General features: G+C 29.9%; 2 protein-coding genes and 1 long non-coding RNA gene across 6 annotated transcripts; 2 read left to right on the plus strand and 1 right to left on the minus strand.

Annotated features, from left to right (window-relative positions):
- Positions 1–7,479: 7,479 nt before the first annotated feature.
- LOC101252270 (uncharacterized) lies at positions 7,480–9,482 on the plus strand. Its single transcript, XR_182595.5, has 3 exons — positions 7,480–8,831; positions 8,939–9,009; positions 9,098–9,482. It is a non-coding gene; the product is annotated as an uncharacterized lncRNA (long non-coding RNA).
- An 899-nt stretch (positions 9,483–10,381) lies between these two features.
- On the minus strand, positions 10,382–12,134 carry LOC101267218 (GDSL esterase/lipase At1g74460). The gene is made up of 5 exons (XM_004235961.5): positions 11,850–12,134; positions 11,624–11,754; positions 11,316–11,555; positions 10,934–11,183; positions 10,382–10,848 (listed from the first exon to the last, which is right to left on the minus strand). Exons 1-5 carry the CDS (start codon positions 12,073–12,075, stop codon positions 10,595–10,597), a joined length of 1,101 nt encoding a protein of 366 aa, XP_004236009.1. The 5' UTR covers positions 12,076–12,134; the 3' UTR covers positions 10,382–10,594.
- Positions 11,941–13,879, plus strand: LOC104646582 (uncharacterized). Of its 4 annotated transcripts, XM_026030128.2 has the most exons (7): positions 12,375–12,464; positions 12,579–12,679; positions 12,785–12,866; positions 12,954–12,991; positions 13,064–13,175; positions 13,252–13,304; positions 13,395–13,879. In XM_026030128.2, exons 3-7 carry the CDS (start codon positions 12,786–12,788, stop codon positions 13,591–13,593), a joined length of 483 nt encoding a protein of 160 aa, XP_025885913.1. In that variant the 5' UTR covers positions 12,375–12,464; positions 12,579–12,679; position 12,785; the 3' UTR covers positions 13,594–13,879. The 4 variants fall into 4 exon arrangements, with proteins under 4 accessions (XP_019068277.1, XP_025885913.1, XP_069151688.1 ...); XM_019212732.3 differs by lacking the exons at positions 12,375–12,464; positions 12,579–12,679 and adding an exon at positions 11,941–12,082; XM_069295587.1 differs by having other exon boundaries at positions 12,378–12,679.
- The last annotated feature ends 2,064 nt before the right edge of the window (positions 13,880–15,943 follow it).

Here is a 15,943-nt window from a genome sequence, read left to right on the forward strand (position 1 = left end):
TAATCTCATGTGACATGTCATACCACTAAATTTGGAATGTTAACTCTCGAGGGTATTTGTAATCTACTAGAATAACATCGAGGATACTTTTGATTTCAAAATATAATAAAAGATATCAATGATTTATTTCACACAGTTCATAGCCAATTTTGACCCTTATAGCGTCTTTTGACAACAATATATGCAGATTGTTCAATTATTTATTTAGCGTTTATGAAATGTGCTAACTCATTATATATAATTAAATTATTCTTTACATCAAATTTCTTGAGATTCTAATTTCTTTAAGTTGGATAGTAAATAATTTAACGATAAAGTGTCTTATTATTATTTATGTCATATTTAAATAATACATGTTGTTGGTCTCAAGAAAAAAAATATTATTTCAGTGATTTATCCATTTTTTATTGTCATAACTTCATTTTTATAAAGTTAAATTATGAAAAATTAATCAATATTTTACGATATATTTTTTATCATAATAATATATAAAAATTTATAATTTATAATACTATTAATATAATTTTTATATTTTATTTTAAATATTAAATATTAATATAATCTAATTATTATATAACATGACAAATAAAGTGATCAAAAAGAGTAGTTCACATATTAGTCAATGCAGAAATTAAAATATGGGGATTATTAAATATATGTTCTAAGACAATCAATAATAATATATGAACATACGTATTTTTAAATGATATCTTATTTTTAAATAGTTTAATCTTCATTAGTAAGTATATTTTAATTAAAATATTTTTTGAATGATTATATAAAATAACATATAAATTTTGCATAACTTGATATATATATTATTATTTATTATTATAGTAAATATCTTCCACTAGTTATTCCAAAGTCCAATCTATTTAATCAAACGACCCCTAACTGTCAATACGTGGAAGACGGAACAAGCTTTGATGAAAACTTTGACGGTTGAAAGAAACTGAAGCAGTGGGACCTAGCCAATAATATTATGAAATTAAAACTAATGCCCTTTTTTTGGTTTTGTTACTTGTCTAATTATAATTGGTTTCAAATAGTTATTTTTCTAAAAAGATATTTCACCTACTTTTTTTTTAAAAAAAGTTGTCTTTTTTTCCTTTTTAAAATGTATATCGACGGACATGATCTTAATATTCATTTCACCCAACCACTTATCAATTAGTCAAACTAAGAATAAGGACTAATGGTATCATATTATTATCATAAAATAATGTTGACTAACAAATAGTAAAATTAAAAAAAATAGGTTGTAGAGTTAAAATTTATAATTGGACTAAACAATATAGTTGATAGATACGACTTGTCAATCTTAATTTGGGTTAATTGAAATAGGTGGTTATTAAATCTATATTTAATCATCTTTTAAATATATAAGGTTAAATTTTTTCTTATTTTCTTAAATTCAATTAAATTGCTAATCAGAAAAAAGAATTAAAAAAAAGTTCATTGTCAAACGTTTTATACCTTTCCAAATGAAAATGAGTTTGAAGAATATTTTTTTTATTATGGCTGTGAGATCTAACTTGCAAATCTAAATTTATGGTTGTGATCTGTTGCAAATTTATTTGACAAAAAAGAACAATAAATAATAGGAAATTCCAATAAAAATATCTTCTTTTTATATTTGTTTTTTCATTTATTTATTCCAATTAATAAAATACAATCCGCACGACAGGTAGTTTAAAATCTTTTTCTTGCTGTCCCAACTTGCAGACTCATATAATTTTCAATTTTTTAATATTTTATTTTGAAAAAGAAGACAATATGATCTGTATATATTATTTTGTAGTCGATATGGCCCCACCTAATCAAAAGGTCAAAAAGGTGAAGAAAATATCATCCGTCTGATAAGTTTAGAGTGATCATGTGATTTGGGTAGCTGATGCAGACTCATATATAATTAAATGATATCATAAGTTAACCAATCAGGAAATGAAATGTGTACTTGTTGAATTATTGCAAAAAGGTAAGGCTAAAGACAACATTGTTTACATTATTATTGTCATTCATATCTCATATCTGACTCATGAAGGATATGGAAATTCGTTAAAAAATGTTTGTCCAAAAAAAGTAAAAATATAAAGTCAATAGTAAAAGTATTAAAAAAGGAACTTTCTAATCTTCCCTGCTCATCAACTTCACGTCGTCGTTCGTTTTCTATCGAGGTCGGAGTTTTTTAAGACAAATTCATTATTGAAGGGCTAGAGGCCGGATCGCTCACTCAACAATTTTTTGCTTCTCAAAAAGAAAGAAAAATGATTTTTTAATTTTAAATTAAAATAATTTATATTAAACGTGTCAGAATATACTTTAATTTTTAACCTAGAGTTGAAATTAAAGTATTGATAAAAAGAAAATCATTCATTTTCAAAACTAAGGAAATAGGTGTGCGTCGGGTAATGTCAACAAATGAATCAGAGATTCAACCCAATCTAAATTTGCTAGGGTTAAAATGATTTGAGATAGTCAAGTAATTGGTTATAAGACGGATCAAGGCTCAACCCAAATTTAACTAAAATTTAATTTCTCATATATCAATTTGATTTGTAATAACTGATTTTTAATAAATTTGAGCTAATAAATAAAAAAAATTAATAATCCACTCAAATTTCAAAAGATAAGTAAATTCAATGGATTAAATTAGATTTTTAGCACCCATATGAAAGAAGGATTATGGTGGACAAACTATAAGTTTTGAGTCTTTTTTTGCGAGTTAAGAGGACTCTCTACTTGATTAAAATGTTCAGACCAATATGACAATGTTTGATAAAGAACAACATGATAAAAGCCAAGAGCTTATCCAATTAAACGAATTTTATTTATGCGCAGGAACCTCTCCAACACTCAATTTTTCTGATAATATTATTTATTTCACTGCAAATCTACAACATTTTACAATGTGAAGGTTTCAAATTTTTATTATTATTACTATCTAATTATTAACTTTTGTTGTGAAGTATTGTATAAAATGAATTTCAATCGTTCTTACATTGTTTTTGTAATCTGACATGTAAAAAGAAAAAGGTACTAATTTTCTTCAAAAAAGTTATACCAACTGATAAGTCTCAAAAAAATTCATTTTTTCACAAGTACTTCTATCAAACGGAATATTAAATTTATAATTTTCTCATCCACCAATATATTAAGACTTATATCTGAAGGAATTTGTTTTCAAAATCTACCAATCAAAATTATTTTCACTTTGGTCACCTTTTTTTAAAAAACACTTTGTTCAATTTTCATTGGTCTGCTATTTCCATCACATCAGCAGATAATTGATACACACGAATGAAATTATTTCATGTTTAATTGGGAAAAAAATCCTCTCAAAACTTGTTTCAGAACTACGATAATTATTTTATCCTACATTGAAGTTTGAATAACAATCTCAAAAAAATTAATTTTGAGATAATTAATTACGCGATATCGAATCAAAACGTGCCCTAAAAGTCCAGCATTATTCTCAAGCAAGTTTGCTTATGTTTGGACAAAAGAAAAGGTTGTTAAACACGTTAGTCTCTTAATCCATTTTATTAAGCAATAGTCAAGTGGGCATGACACTTGTTAATCATCCTGTAAACTAAAACTTGACTTTACTAATCACGACATTTTTATGCTTATCAAATACGAGTGGAGAAACCAACATCTGTCCTTTTGTCTCTCTCTAAGAAATAAAATAAAAATACCCCAATAAAAAGGGCACTTTCACACATAAAGATTTGTTTTATTTTTTTTTTGGTAAACCACACACACATAAAGATATTAAAGTGGCTGCCATATCTTTTTCTCTTTCGGTGTAAAGCCTTGCTGATTTGTCTTTAAAATTAAAAAAAATTCTACTCTTTCTATTCATACATAAATATTTAGATTTGACTTTGATACATCTCATAAAATAAAATAAACAAAATAATAATTTTACTGTATTATGAATTATTAAATATAAAAAAACATTTAATATTTAATAATATAACTAAAACAATAAATTATTCTACTAATTATTAAATTAAATACTATATTCACATAAATATTTATTTTTAATAAAATAAATGAATAAAGTATTTAAGTTTGGCTTAGACCCCAAAGCCATGGAATTTAAATTTTGGGGGATGGTTGATATAATGATGATTTATTGTAATATAAGTCTTCTAGAAAAGGACCTTTTTTTAAAAAAAAATTAATTACCTTTTCCTTTAATTAAAAAATAAATAGGACGGCCATGTGGGACCTGTACACCTGGGGTTAATAAATTGGTCAGTACTTAAAAGACAAATTGTGATTAAGACATGTTGGGATTAAAATGAAAAAATTAGGAAGTAGTCACTAATCATCTTTCTCTCTTGTGTTTTGCCTTTAACATTGATTTATCAATTATCTTAAATCTGATAATGAATTGAGCCAAATGAATTAGTACTCTTTTATTTGAAAGATGCAATAAATTACAAAATTCATTACAAATGGTAGAGCGGTATTTTAACTGTTTAAATTAATTAAAAATAATGATTATTTTATTTTAATTAGTTTATTACAATTTTTTGACGAAAATCAAATACATAACATGAAACAGAAGACTTCCTTTTTGCCTTTTTGGGTGATATTAATGATTAATAAATTAGATAATTTTTAGAAAATTAAGAAATCTTATTTAGGTTAATTAAGTAAAAATGCTCAATGATTTATGCATAAGTTATATAAGTTATATGAAATAAATATAAAAAGTTCTCACCGTATGCACGACATTTTTAACCATTTTTAAAGTATAAATGACAACTTAACAATATTTTTTTTAAGCAATTATTGTCACTTTTTTTTTCTTTTTTAAATTGTCAGATTAGTAGTTTCAACCAAAAATTTGAAGCAGTAAAGTTATTACAATATTTAATTTTTTTAATTATATTCATCTAATATAATCTTCTAGACTATTTAACTTTTGTAATCATATTCATCTAATATAATCTTCCAGACTAACTTTTTTTTTTTAACTTTATTATATCACAAAATGATGTATACTTCATTAGTTTAAAAATCCTTAGTATAAGGTCAACTTAAAGTAAGAATTCGAACCAAACACTTGTTTTCCTATGTATTTCTTGATATGTTAGAGCAATTATTTAACTCTCTAGTTTGATTAAGTTATCAATATTGTCGGTGTGGAAGATATGAAGTATGATCTCATTAGTTTTATACCGTTATTATTAATTAAATGGAGTGAAGTGTGTTATTATAGCCGGTGAAAGTGACATCTTCTTTGTGGCATTATGATTTTCATAATAATCTAAAGTTCACTTCTAGGAGTTTGTTTTCTTCGACTTTGTCTCAAATGTCACTTATAATCATTTTTGAAAAATTGCATGTTTAGAGTTTTATTTAGAGTTAGACATTCTTACCAACTTTAAATTTTAATATATGAATATGAATATAGTATATTTAGAGAATTTGACCTATACGATTTTGGACATTTTCATTTAATTAATCATTTTAGATTTATTATTTAAAAACTATTGGTAAGGATATATTTTTATAAGATATGTTTTGTGAATCAAAGTTGGGGCCCTTCGAAAGAAAGGACCGTAGCCCATGCCTAAGCTCCTTACCGTAGGCTCGATGAACAAAGGGCAAAATTGGCCTTAATTCAAACTCGACTTTTTTTTTTTTTTTACTACATTACTCATTAGTCAATGCTATGCTAGTTTAGGATGCGGTTATTATATTTCAAATTGAACCAAACTAATCATAGCTCCAAGTATTATTATAAAGGGAATTGTGTATTGGAAAAAAGACATCTCTACCACACGAATCTTAATTGTGAAATTAGAATTGAATATGTTGTTGTTGTTGCAGAATTCACACAAGCAAATGGAAGGTTTGTGAATCAAAGAATATTACTTTGTTTGAGACGTTGAGTTGAACATGGGCCTTTAGATTGTGATAGATCAGGATCCGACAATTCCCCAATTTGGACTCAAAAGTCCATGATAGCCTAAGTCGATTTGACCCAAGTTCAAAGTTGCTTTAAACACCATGCATGTTAGCAAAAAAATTGCTGATATGTTTACTTTTCGGGAACTTTCACATATAGCCATTCAAAAATATCCTAATTATTTTTCATAGCTATAGTTTGGTAATTACAATTTGTAGCTACATTTTATAGGGGAGAGAGGCGAGCGAGAGTGGTACAGAGAGAGGAGAGAGGCAAGAGAGGGCAAAAAGTGGGAGAAAGGTGAATTGTATATGTATATCGATTAGATAATTGTATATTATACATATATATCTGTATATATGGAAAGCGAGATTGTGAGAGGGAGGAGAGAGGCGAGCAAGAGAGGGCAAAGAGGTGAATTGTATATGCATATCGATTAGATAATTGTATATTATACATGTGTATTTATATATTATGGCGAATTATACTTATACAAAATGTGTTTAACTATACAAACTCGAAGTCAGCCCACATAATTAATTTATAATGTTAGCCGTGAATGATAATTATAGCAAAGTATAGCTATAATGAGTAATTAAATAGTATAAGTTTGCTTAACCACGTTATATTCCCTTACCTTTATAAAGTAATATTTGGTTTCAAAACCAACTCAATTCGGTTTGGGTTTTGGAAGCCCAATATTAGAGCTTTCCAATCGGACCCAAGTTCAATCTTAACGTGTATAGACTTCAACAGTCCAATTCAGTCTTTCGTTTGAAAGGGGTTAAGTGATAGTGTTAGCATACTTCCCTGTTTCCAATTCACTTTCCGGCCTCATGTAAGAATGAAAAAATGGAGCATTTTATTCATCGATGGATGAAGAATCGTAAACATAATATTTTCTGGTTAATCATATTTCCAGAAAAAAGATACTTACAAGAAAGGACTAGCACAACTGAAGTGGCTATACATACAATCTATTTACGAAAAAGTGCTCTTAGTGTCAGTAAAATGTTAGTCCAGCTGATCAGTTAGAATTTTTGAATCTGCAAACTCAAAAATGTAAGAATTTAAAGAGGATTTTGGCCCCTCAAATATATGAAAAGGCGTAAAGCCATAAAAATAGAATATATATATATATATATATGATCCAAAATGAAAGTAAATCAGTTCGAATATGCCATGAAGTAATATAATTGAGAATGTTTTGGTAATAAAGCATTATAAGGAATAGTGGATTCTTACCAGAAATATATGAGAACTCAAAGTAGCATATATTTTGTCAATTTATAAGCCTAACATCTGGCTAGTGGAGTTATAACAAATACTGTGTGATTTTTATTTTATTCTTAACAATGAATATAATAAGTAAAATAATGAAACCTGGAAAGTTTTACTTCTACTTGTTAGATAATGTTCATGCATTTTGCATGGGTTCTGTAGTGGAAGTCCTAGCTATTCATAAACAATATACACAACTAAAAATTGTTTATATTTTTGTTGATTGTGTGAATCTTTTATTTCTATTATGTATATGTCAAATGGGCCTTATTCAATACTTTGATAATGGTAGAGTACCAATTGGCTTTGTGCGCACCTTGACAAATATGAAGAGATATCTAATGTTTTTTATCAGTATAAATATCAAATTTAATTTCATAGAATACTTGTCATCTCGGTTACTTCCTATATCCATGAAATTTCGTCATATATTATGAATATGTTCCACTAAGGCCTCACAAAGCACATCATTATTTTGTCACCCTCCACTAGCACAGTGTACTCATATATATTTTGTTCCCCATTTTGATTTTATATAAAATTTTCTTCATCATTATACTGTCCACTGAAACACCAAAAAGTCAAGTGCCCTAATTTTTGGCTTTTTAAGTTTCATATCAACGGTTCACATGCAAAAAGGAATTTGGGAGGAAGATATGGACCAACATCCTAACCGCGTTATGTATACTATTTTATTAATTATTATGTAATGTTGCATGCCTTACATGAAATTCTTTTTGTCATTTATACTTTTTGACTTTGTGCGACTTGATAAATGCAGATCTAAATTTTCTATGCACCACTAGAAAAAAAGATAAAAATTGTATGGACTGTGTTAGAGTTGCATGTTTAGTTAAAAAATGAATTGGTGGTTTGCTTATATGATTTGAGCAGTTCTTTCTTTTTGAGCTAATTTTTGGGTTGAGTTACACCCATGTGTTATATCCTTACATGATGCAGAGTCAGTCCTTCCTTGTTTGGACTCTCAATTCACGTTCCAGTCAGACTTGAACGTGAAGGGGATGCTACATTTGTGGGGGAATGACTCGAAGGCTTGAACGTGAAGGAAATGTTTGAGTGAGTTACATTAGTTGCGGAATGAATCAATGATTTGTTTGTGGACTTGGACAATCCTATCTTGATTGTCTAGCTTTTAAGATTGAGTTAGATTACATATCTTTACATAGTGAGAATTGATTCCCATTCCTTCGATATAACTTAGCATTCAACCAAATACACCATTTAACCTTTTTTAGATGATGAACACTAGCCAATAATATTAAAATATCTAATTTATCAGAAAGATCATGAATTCACGTGCACCAATAAACCGGCGGATGAGTTGATTGCCTGGACCAAAAGAAGCTCACAGAATTACCTGCCTTTTTCTTTTCCTTTTTTGCCATAATCATGTGTTATTGGTCCATATGTCCTTAATAAGCATGTATAAAATGGAGCACTACACACTTCTGTTGCAGCAAATTAAATCTTAGCAAAATATTAGAAATATAGTAAGAGTAATTTATAATAGCCATGGCTGCCCCTTTCTTTCGCTTATTTATTTCTTTTCTTTGCTTTTCTTATACTATCAACAGCTTCATTAATGCCGTCCCAGTCACAAGTAAGTTTATATTTCAGCTCTCTTAGTTAATTTAATTTATTTTTCCTTCTGTTATCGATCGATGATCGATAACTCATAAATATATATACCATGATATATATTGACAGGAAGCAAAAGTTTGGTATTACTAGACATATCTCAAGAACATAATGTACTGTCAGAGAATATAATTCTTATGGTATGTACGTATATACTTCTTCAATCTTTAATTATATTTTTTCGTCCGAATTTTGTCTGATGGTAATTTTTGAAACTGTATTTTTTAGGATAAAACAAGAAGAGAAGTACTGGAAGCTGAAGAGATCATAAACGATTATCCAGGTTCGGGAGCGAATAATCGCCATACTCCAAGGCCCCAATTAGGGAGAGGCTGTGTTGAATGCTAGATAATATATCTATTATATCTGTTTTTAAGATAATTAACTGTGTTAAGTATCATTTTAATCATAATTGGCTCATATTTTGAATAGCTAATTAAGAAGGTTGATGATCGTGTGGATAATCTCTCTGAGATTTAGCTAGTTGAGAAGTTGATGAATTGGTTGAGGAGTACTTATTAATTAGCAGTATTATGTTCTATATGTAGTGTACTAATTTATGTTATGATTAATATTAATTTTATGAACTTTGTTTGGTATCATATAACAAAAATGCAAAGCAGATTACGGTTTTCAATTTAGAACTTTAAAGATACGATGAAGTTGGAATTTTCTTCTTTCTTTTCCTAAAGTATTCACTACCTCACATGATTCATTCGAGAATCTTACATCTGACCCAATGATTTTAACTCAGATATCATAATAAAAACAAATTATGAGATTAATTCACATCCTAAAATTAGCTCTTAAATAAAATATCCGAATTATATAAGGAGTCTCGACGTTTCTTTCGACACTACCCCTTTCAAATGCTGGACAACCAAAGATATAATGATGTTAAAATATGTCAATTAGGTAAACTAATCTCATGCACTTTTTAAATAATATGTTTAATTTGATCAATTTGGCAAATCAAGAGTACATGCTAGATGGATATGGTGGGTTTTGAGGTGGTAACCATTCACTTGGGTTGCATGGTCCCACGAAAATTTGGTAAAAGATCATATTATCTCTTATTTTATTTTAGAGGCTTGCTGGAAGCATGTCTTATTTTAGTTTTAGAAAATAGAATCTTTCTACTACCAATTTTATATTTATATATGTATAATATAATGGGATTGAAATCATGATGAGTGCAGAAACACATATCAACCAGATTGGATTAGAAATATTTGTTTCTTTAAACCTAGTGTCTACTTTGGACACCAATAGTTAAATGTGGCCATATATATTAGTGATACTGTAAACCATATAAACCTAGTGTTTACTTTGAACAACCATAGTGTTTTTTACTTTGAACAACCATGGTGTTTCTAGTTTTCCAGTAAGATACTGTCATATAACAAGAAAATATAGATTGGAAGTGAGAAAAAGAAGTCATAATACATGAACAACCTATAACTTCATCTCAGCTGATATCTATATATGTCCTCCAATTCCGTTGTGCATGAGTTAACATACAAACTATCATCATTAAAGTTGAATGAGTAGAAACACAATACATCCTACATAGCAAATTTCACGAAATTTTTCATGTAGGTGAATTTAATTGTTCAACTTTAAGTAAAGTTTCATTGTCAAACTGTACCCACTCAAAGTCAAAAGACAGAGATGTGAACTGACTAAGTTAATTAAGACACGTTTGTGTATTATGTCAAAGAAACCCTATTGTCCATCATCATCGGATGAAGGACCCAAAGCTGGTGTAGGAGGAGAAGCATCGGTTTGGCTCGGGTTCAAAAATCCGAGTTTTTTGATAAGCTCTTTAGCAATTAACTGATTAGCCCTATCAGAAGGGTGATATTCATCCCAAAACACATATTTGCTTCTATCGCTGCACAATGTCGATGCTGGATTACATGTCAATGCTGGCCTAATTTTTCCAAACGAGCAGCATGGTGAATCCGAGTTACTAAAACCTGCAATATTTACTTTGGTCAATTTAACTCATGCACTGTCAATACACAAAATTAAAATTATTCCTAAGATAACAAAAATTTGTACCGTAATTGCCGGGATTAGTAATGACATCGTTGACAACATCATAAGCATCTCCAAATTTGTAGCTAGCATTTGGAAGTGTGTTTGCCAATTCCACGACAAGTTCGTTTGTCGCTTTGTTGAAAGCAAGTGCCAGCTGGTTAGTCTTGTCTTGACACTGACCATCTCTACTTAGAACCCTTTGAAGTGGAATACAACCCATTGGCCCTAAACCAAACACCATCAACTCCCTTGCCCCCAAACTATGCAACAACTGAAAAAAATTAACATACTCCTATCATTAGTTAAATAAATATCGCAACAACAAACTCCACGAGGTTTGGGTAAGGTGGAGGTAGAGATTCTATTTAAATAGATAGATCGTCGGTTCAAAAAAATGACTTACAGTAAGCTGTGACCTTTGAGTGTCGACCAAGTACTGGATGAAAGATTTGTCATTGTACGTCCATGAATCTCTATAAACTGGCATTAAGTAATTGTTGATGAAATCATTACTTCCTAAAGCTACCACGTATCTTGCTTGTTGGAAAAATTTATTAGCTTCTTTGCTTCCAATTTTCTCTCTAATTAAGTCTTGTATGCCTTGAAACAACTCTATTTGCTTGTATAAGGAGAATCTCTGAATCTGTACATACAATTCAATCAAATTGAACTGAATTAAATAATAACGTTGGAAAAAGAATTACTACTTACAAATAAAGTGCCAGTCTCGTTTAGAATGCCACCACCACCAGAGGCAAAATTTACTCCGTTAGATAGTATAACATCCTCTGTTAACGATTGATCAAGATATGCGGGTGGCCTTGGAAGCCCCATTTCATCACCTGCACAATAGGTGTGGTTAATATGATTATTACAGGCAAAGCTATACACATTTTGGGGGAATTAAACCATATCATTATGTTTTGTTAATTAGTACCTATTATATCAGCAACAGTACGGCCATTGCAAAATCTACCATTAGGCAATCCACTTGCGAAATCAATACCATACCATGGCAAATTGGCGCGAGCAAGGCTTTTCGAGAGGAAATTGTTGTTGCCAACATCTGAAAGAGAGTCTCCAAAGATGAACTGCACAATCTTGCAATTGCAACCTCCAATTACAACAGCAATCAAAATTGTTAAAGTCAGAGTCAACTTCATGTTAAAGGTACTCTGTTTTAAAAAGATTTTGTCATAGGATTAATGACTCCTAAATTCTTACCTTATAAATGTCCACAAAGAAAAGTATATGTGGGGAAGTTGGACTGAAAAAAAGAAGGTAGCAAGAGTTTGATAAACCAACTGTCTAAGAAACTCAAACCTACCATATCTACTTTGAATTCTGTTACAACCATTCAACTCCAACAAACATAAGTTGCGTGTCCGTATTTAATTTATATTTAATATTCTGAATTTCAATTTGAACTTTTATATATATATTGACAGTACATAAATACACTACTAACATAACTTGAATAGGTCATAGCAGGTAGTTTTGTTTCAGTTACAATATGAGAAAACTAGTAACTTTTTGAGAAAGTTATCCGTAGGTGAGTAACCATTGGAGATATTGTCGTAATGAGTCTTTTCTCAAACATTGATTTTTCATGCATTAATAAAATGGGGAATTTTTTGAAATAACACTGACATTTGTTGAAATACAGTTGCTCTGTTTGTTATGCAAAACTGAAATACAGCTGTATTTCCTAGTGAGTAAATGAAAGAAAAAGAAAAAGAAAAAGAAGAAGAAGCATGAATTGCAACGGTATTTTATGTATATTAGTAATATTCCCTGATCTCATCAGGATTGAAAAATTACATTTCTGAATCTAACATTCTCTTCTCTCAAAATTTTCGATTTGATATTCAGAATGCCGCCTTCTTCTGATTACTGCCATTGCAGATGCGGAACTCGAGTTGCATTCCTCAAAGATTACATTTCAACGAATGATGTATGGATTCTATTTTCATCTTTCTTGAATTTTTTTGATTTCACTCTGTTATATTTCTCAACTAACCACACAACAACTTATTTGCAGGAGCTAAACTTCGAGAACAAAGGGATCTTTACTGATATGTAAGCCTCATCATTTCACGCTAGCTAGCTATTTTTTAAAAAAATAATCTGCAGTCTGATTTGTGCATGCAGGTTTAATGTTGAAGTACCAGAGAATGATGAGTCATATCATCATGTAGTAGATGGCAAAACCCTAGTCGATACTTTCTGTTGCAACTGTAGGAACCGGCTCGGGAGGAAATTTGTAAGATATTAATATGAAAGACAATTTGCATTTTCCTTGTTGTTGTTGCTTATACATAATTTTTCCTTTCGTCCAGATTGCAGTTCCACAAGGCAGTCGTTTCGAACAAGGACAATTCTTGGTGATATTGTAAGTTTAATTGCAAAATGAGACTATGCATATGCGATATGCTGTGCTTGTTGTAACGTGTTACGAATACAAATGATTGTTTTGTGTCAGGAATAAGCTTAGTTACACTAATGGCCACGACTTAGATCCTTATGAGGAAGATCTTGATCAAGATGGGGAGGAAAATGTTGATCAAGCTGGAGGCCCTAATGATGATAATCAAGATGGAGGCGCTAATGAGGAAAACGCAGCTGATAATCAACTCTTAGTTCCTAATAATGGGCATATTGGTCGAAATGGAAACATTTGAACCAATTACTGATGAAAATGCAGACATGAATAGCTTGATGATTTACGAAAATATACACTTGCACTGAGTGCAGTCACTAGATCAGTTCGTAACTGTGTGATATTCAGCTTTCTGTTTTGGTTTTGGGATTACAGTAGTACATGTTATTACTACTTCGAAAAGCAATTGAGACTCTAACATTTTACATATTAGAGCTCAGGTACTTCCATTCTGTATATGCTGCTGCTTAGTTTGTCTTTAATTTCTTGATACAAGTCATTTTTCTTAATAAAATGGCTTTTTTCAATGCTAGTGTGAGTCCTAGTTATATAATGTGTTTTTTTTTTTGGATACTTGACTGATAGAAGAAAGAAGAAAACAATCATCTCCGTCTATTTTAAATTTATTATTACAAAATTACTACTCTATTAAATATTTGTTATGTAAATTCAAGTTGAATTAAGGATATAAAGGAGCAGTTTTACCGATTATATGAGATAGAAATAAAGTTTTGTATTGCTTTATTGGGATAAACCAAATTGAAATTAGAAAGTGAAACAATGAAAAATATAAAGGAAATTGGTATATGGGTGGAATGATGGGATTGAAGAGGAAGTAAATGCATTTAGTTTATTAATTTAATGAGAGAGAAACTTTATCATTATTTAAGAACTCTCATGTAATGTTTTTAGAAGGTCGGAGGGTGAGATGAAGGCACGAAGCGTTTGATTCCTCACATTGATTTTTTTTTAAAAATGATCTAAAATAATATTTTAATGGATATTTGAATTGATTTATTTTTAATAGTTTTTGGTGGATGTTATGACTAGGTAATTTTAACTAGCTTTGCAATTTCTGTGTATAAAATTCAAAAATGAGGCCCAATTATTCTCAATCGAGTCAAAAAATCATATAAAGTGCAAACCCAACAATCTAGTTAGAATTACTGGTGATCCAAATAATATTAACACTAGGGAAAATGATCAAAATTACTTTTAAATTATTCGAAATAGCTTATATATATTTGTTTAAATTTTATTTCGACTCAAAATTATCTTTTCCGTCATACTATTGGGTCAAAAGTACTATTCTTATTAACGAAAGTTGTTAAATGTCCACGTGAATGCCACATTGCATGTCAATAGGGTTCTACTGCCACGTACACTAAATAAAAAGGGTCAAAAATACCTTTAAACTATTCGAAATAACTCATATTTACCCTTAAACTATATTTCGGCTCAAAACTACCCTTCCCGTCAAACTATTGAATCAAAAGTACCCTTCTTATCAACAGAAGTTGTTAAATGTCATGTGGATACCACATTCCATGCCAATAAGGTTCCACTGCCACATAGACTAAATCCCTAAAACCTAATTAAGTCCCCTCTCATTTCATTATTTTAGAAATGATATATTCACCTATTTATTCATAATTTTCTTCGTGGTTGGATTTCCAAGTGGATATTCATGCTTGTAGGTTAGTAAATGTTTTTTCTTATTTTATTATGTTTACGATTTCAAAGCATGATAGTAAGGATTTCACAACTTTCTCCTAATTTCGCAGCTAAGGCTTCATAACTTTCTTGGGGGCTGAGTTTAAAAGTGGATATTCATGGTTGTAGGTTAGTAAATATTTTTTTTTATTTTATTACGTTTACGATTTCAAGTGATAGTTAGAATTTCACAACTTTCCCGTCATTTCGCGGCCAAGGTTTCATAACTTTTTTCGGAGTTGAGTTTCAAAGTGGATTTTCGTGATTGTAAACACAATAAAATAAGAAAAAAGTTTACTAACCTATAACCACAAATATCCACTTTGAAACCCAGCGACAAAGAAAAATGTGAAACCTTAGCCGTGAAATGAGGGAGAAGGGGTGAAATCATTTCTGAAAAATAATGAAATGAGGGAAAAATGAGAAATTAAGATTTAGGGATTTAGTCATGTGACACATGTGGAATTTAACAACTTCTGCTAATATAAAGGTCACTTTTGACCCAATAGTTTAACGGGAAGGATAGGTTTGAGCCGAAATATAATTTAAGGGTATATATGAGCTACTTCGGATAGTTTAAAGGTACTTTTGATCCATTTCCTTAGTTTATGTGGCAGTGGAAATCTATTGGGTTGCCATGTGGCATCCACGTGACATTTAACAATTTTCATTAATTAGAAGGGTATTTTTGACCCAATAGTTTGACGGGAAGAGTAGTTTTGAGCCAAAATATAGTTTAAGGGTATATATGAGCTATTTCAGATAGTTTAAGGGTATTTTTGACCCTTTTCCGTCAACATTAAGGTCGAGCTTGCTCATGGCTCCTTTAAATAAATGTTATTCCCTCCGTCCGGTATTGTTTGTCATGGTTTCTATTT

This window comes from Solanum lycopersicum, chromosome 3, assembly GCF_036512215.1.
Source record: "Solanum lycopersicum chromosome 3, SLM_r2.1".
NCBI lineage: Eukaryota > Viridiplantae > Streptophyta > Magnoliopsida > Solanales > Solanaceae > Solanum > Solanum lycopersicum.